Here is a 5000-nt window from a genome sequence, read left to right on the forward strand (position 1 = left end):
AGGTTAGGTTAAGGTCCATTAGGTTAGGTTAGGTTAGGTTAAGGTCCATTAGGTTAGGTTAGGTTAGGTTAGGTTAAGGTCCATTAGGTTAGGTTAGGTTAGGTTAAGGTCCATTAGGTTAGCTTAGGTTAGGTTAAGGTCCATTAGGTTAGGTTAGGTTAAGGTCCATTAGGTTAGGTTAGGTTAAGGTCCATTAGGTTATGTTAGGTTAGGTTAAGGTCCATTAGGTTAGGTTAGGTTAGGTTAAGGTCCATTAGGTTAGGTTAGGTTAGGTTAAGGTCCATTAGGTTAGGTTAGGTTAAGGTCCATTAGGTTATGTTCTTCAATCAATGGCCTTTATATGGTGATGCAACAAAAGAGGGAGGGATGGTTATGTTAGGTTCTTCAGTCAATGGTTTGTATATAGCAATGCAACAGGGGATGGTTAGGTTAGGCTCCTCAATGAATGGTCTGCATATAGCAATGAGGGGAGGAACGGTTAGGTTAGGTTTCTTAATCAACGCTTTGCTCTCTCACCACGACTAATTTTAAAGGCTGCAGAGATGATTAGCTGGGTTCTCAAGAGTGTTTCTTCTGTTAATAATGTATAAATCTTGTTAATTTATCCCTAGAACCATAAAACACCCTTATAAACCCATGTAACACTAACTAGACCCTTCTGAATGTAGTGAAGCCAGAACTATTTCAGAATATGACTGCAGAGAGATAGAAAGGAACCAGTGGTGTTAATTATGAGACATTTGCCAAGTGTGGTGTTAGTTATGTACCTTAATAACTGTGAAGACAAGGCAAATGTTGGTGTGTTACCAGTGTTACTTGTGACAGATTGACCCTGACAGAGAGAGAGAGAGAGAGAGAGAGAGAGAGAGAGAGAGAGAGAGAGAGAGAGAGAGAGAGAGAGAGAGAGAGAGAGAGAGAGAGAGAGAGAGAGAGAGAGAGAGAGAGAGAGAGAGAGAGACATAAAGGAGAGGGAACTGAAGACAAAAGCCAATGGGGAAAAGTGCATAGCAAGAGAGAGAGAGAGAGAGAGAGAGAGAGAGAGAGAGAGAGAGAGAGAGAGAGAGAGAGAGAGAGAGAGAGAGAGAGAGAGAGAGAGAGAGAGAGAGAGAGAGAGAGAGAGAGTTAAGAAAAAATTAAAACAAGGAAGGGCCAGAGAGAAAACAAGCTAAATAACAATAACAATAATAATAATAATAATAATAATAATAATAATAATAATAATAATAATAATAATAATAACTTTACAACCTTTAGTCATTTAAAAACAAAAAAACCCAGTAAAAAGAAAAAAAGAATAAATGAATAAGAGAGAGAGAGAGAGAGAGAGAGAGAGAGAGAGAGAGAGAGAGAGAGAGAGAGAGAGAGAGAGAGAGAGAGAGAGAGAGAGAGAGAGAGAGAGAGAGAGAGAGTACCTACATCTTCAGTCCTCCTAGCAAACACAAACTACCTAAATGACTCTAAATGACTCTTAACTCTTCATAAACTGCCCAGGCTGCCACACACTGCCAGGAGAGAGCCAAGGGTGGACTATAAGACAAAAAGCAGCTTGTTGTGGCGTCTATAGATATTGATAGAGTTACGGCATCTATTGTTGTGCTTTCCCTACTGCTTGTGTGTGGTGCTTAGAGGGGCTTGTGTCTGTCTGTCTGTCTGTCTGTCTGTCTGTCTATGCTTGGTGATGCCTTGTCTTGTCTGGTGGTAACTAAATAATGATGTACGAACACACACAAACCTTAAAAAATGCAAAAGAGCACTAAAGAACACTAGAAAACACTCTAAAAACCTACAAAATGTCCCAAAACACACAAAAAAAAAACAAAAAAACACTCATTAAACCCACCAACGCACCCATTAAATTTACAGACTCATTAAACTCTCGGAAAAAAAAACTCAATAAACCGAGAAAGAGCCTTATTAAACCCCATTAAAACACCTGTATTCCTCCCCAGAAACCCCATCACCAGAACAAACCTTACCCTGAGGTAGTTTAGCGTGTGGTTAGTGATGCCTTGTCTGGTGATGTTTTTGCTGAGGGTCTCCACCATGTTGGGGTCCTGCTGCATGGCCACCATAGAGCGAGGGATTAGTTCTCTGTGGGCCCTCACCGCGAAATGCCATGACTTAATCCTCATTAGGTCATCAAATGTGAACTCCAGGATCAGCCGGCCATCTGTGCAAACCTGTCCGGGTGATGGGAGGTGGGTGACAGGTGTGTAACAGGTGTGTGTCGAGGTGTGTTTTAAATTGGGGTGAGGAAAGGATGTGTATGTATGTATGTACGTGAGTTTGTCTGTGTCCATTGGTGTGTGGGGGGGTGACAGGTGTGTAATTAAGTTTGATCATGTGTCTGTCTGTGTGTGAGTGAAAGATAAGTGTGTATGTTTGTTTGTGTACCTGTGTGTGTCTGTATGAGTGAATGACAGGTGTGTGGGTCAAACTGATCAGAATAAACACCTGTTAACACATCTCTCTCTCTCTCTCTCTCTCTCTCTCTCTCTCTCTCTCTCTCTCTCTCTCTCTCTCTCTCCAGAGTTCCAACATAATGCTGATAAGATTTAGGGGTGGAGGTCGAGAGAGAGAGAGAGAGAGAGAGAGAGAGAGAGAGAGAGAGAGAGAGAGAGAGAGAGAGAGAGAGAGAGAGAGAGAGAGAGAGAGAGAGAGAGAGAGAGAGAGAGATAACAGGCACAGATAAGAAAGGAAATGAGGATTGATAAGGAATAGGGGTGTAAAGAGAGAGAGGTAATTATCGGTTACAACTCTCTCTCTCTCTCTCTCTCTCTCTCTCTCTCTCTCTCTCTCTCTCTCTCTCTCTCTCTCTCTCTCTCTCTCTCTCTCTCTCTCTCTCTCTCTGTTACAATTAAACTTATTCACCCCTTCTTTCGTATGCTAAAAACACACACACACACACACACACACACAAATAGATATACTGAAAGATTAATAGATCATTCACACACACACACACACACACAGATAAACAATTAAATAAACCAACTGACAAACACATACCCCTTCCCCCCACCTCTCTCTCTCTCTCTCTCTCTCTCTCTCTCTCTCTCTCTCTCTCTCTCTCTCTCCCTTACCTTAGTGTACATGGGCTTGCCGTGGTGGGTGACCATGGTGCACTGGTCGCAGTCCAGCGTGATGGAGGTGTTGTGAAAGGACTCCTTAGGATGCTTTAACGAGTAGTACAGCTCAGTCACCCCGCCCTCGAAGATGCTCCGGAAGTAACGTGGGATCAGCGTCCGTCCTATGGCTGGGGAGGGGAAGGGGTGAGGGGAGAGGCCAGAGGTGAGAGAGGATGGTTGGAAGAAGATGCGGGGGAAGTGAAGAGAAGGGAGAGGTTAGTGGTGGGGAGGTTAGGGGAAGGATAGGTAAATGGGAGGATAGGAAGGTTGTGGGGGTGAAGAGGAGGAGGAGGAGGAGGAGGAGGAGGAGGAGGAGGAGGAGGAGGAGGAGGAGGAGGAGGAGGAGGAGGAGGAGGAGGAGGAGATTACGAAACATTGAAGGAATAGGAAGGTTTAAAAGATAGAGAAAAGATAAAAAGAAAAACAAGAAGAAAAAACGAATAAAAATGAAGAAAAAGAAAAGGAAAGATTGGAAGATGAAGAGGAGGAGGAGGAGGAGGAGGAGGAGGAGGAGGAGGAGGAGGAGGAGGAGGAGGAGGAGGAGGAGGAGGAAGTGGTGAACAAGTTAGAATGAAGAAACATGAAAGACGACATGAAAGAAGAAAAAGAACAAAGAAAATAGAAATGAGGAAGAAGAGAAGAACAAAAAGGAGAAAGTTGTGACGAAAGGAAGAGAAAAGTGGAGGGAAACAGGATGAAAGAAGAGGAGGAGAAGGAGGAAACGAGGAAGAAGAAGAAGAAGGAATGAGAGGATGAGATAAACAAGATGAAAGAGGAGGAGGAGGAGAAGGAGGAGGAGGAGGAGGAGGAGGAGGAGGAGGAGGAGGAGGAGGAGGAGGAGGAGGAGGAGGAGACAATAACATAGAAAGCGGAGTAGGAGATATAGTTGACAGGGTACGAAGAGGAGGAGGAGGAGGAGGAGGATGAGGAGGAGGAGGAGGAGGAGGAGGAGGAGGAGGAGGAGGAGGATGAGGAGGAGGAGGAGGAGGAGGAGTGTAGATGATGACAAGAAGAGATAGAGAAAAATAAACGAGGAAAGACACAAATAGATGAATAAATACGAGAGAGAGAGAGAGAGAGAGAGAGAGAGAGAGAGAGAGAGAGAGAGAGAGAGAGAGAGAGAGAGAGAATAAATTGGTTAATATCCTTTATAATTCTATATAAATAAATATACACTTAAGTAATAAAAACATCAATTATTATTATTATTATTATTATTATTATTATTATTATTATTACTATTATTTCTATCATTATAAAATCTTTCTTCAAAAACACGTTCTTTTAATTCTTTTTCTTTTCCTCTTACAAATTTCAACATTAATTTTGTCTCAAACCTATCATTTTTTTCCTTTTTATTTGAACTTTCTTCTATTTTTCATTTAATTTTTTTTTTTACTTTCATTCTTTTCAGAATTCCTGCTATTGACGATTTCTGTGTGATTCTCTTTTTTTTCGCTCTCTTTTCTATCTTTCTCGTTCTTTCTTTTACATTTATTCTTTCTTCTTTTATATCTTGTATTCATATTTTTCTTTTCGTTTTTTATTTACATCCTTTTCTCTTTTTCTGTGTTCACTTTTATCCTTGCTTCTGTCTTTTTTTATCTTCTTTCATTATTTTACTTTGTACAAACCATTACTATTACGATTATTATAACTATTATCATCATCATCATCTACGTTACCTTAAGCACACAAAAAACCAGTTACCCATCAATAATAATAATAATAATAATAATAATAATAATAATAATCTATCAATGTATAATTATATTTTAAATTTCACTTTCTTCTCTATGTCTTTCTTATTTAAATTTTAAAATGTTTATTATTAAATTATTAGATACATAACACTGCATACAAACTACGTAA

General features: G+C 40.5%; 1 protein-coding gene across 14 annotated transcripts in view; it reads right to left on the reverse strand.

Moving 5' to 3' along the window:
• Nucleotides 1–5000, reverse strand: part of LOC135094464 (LIM domain-binding protein 2-like) — a 115152-nt gene that overhangs the window by 18732 nt on the left and 91420 nt on the right. For all 14 annotated transcript variants that reach the window (XM_063994566.1, XM_063994561.1, XM_063994569.1 and 11 more), the window contains 2 exons: nt 3084–3256; nt 1977–2180 (listed from right to left, as the gene is read on the reverse strand). In XM_063994566.1, coding sequence (XP_063850636.1) covers nt 1977–2180; nt 3084–3256 — 377 coding nt within the window. The remainder of the gene's footprint in view (nt 1–1976; nt 2181–3083; nt 3257–5000) is intronic.

The sequence above is a fragment of the Scylla paramamosain genome, chromosome 45, assembly GCF_035594125.1.
Source record: "Scylla paramamosain isolate STU-SP2022 chromosome 45, ASM3559412v1, whole genome shotgun sequence".
Lineage (NCBI taxonomy): Eukaryota > Metazoa > Arthropoda > Malacostraca > Decapoda > Portunidae > Scylla > Scylla paramamosain.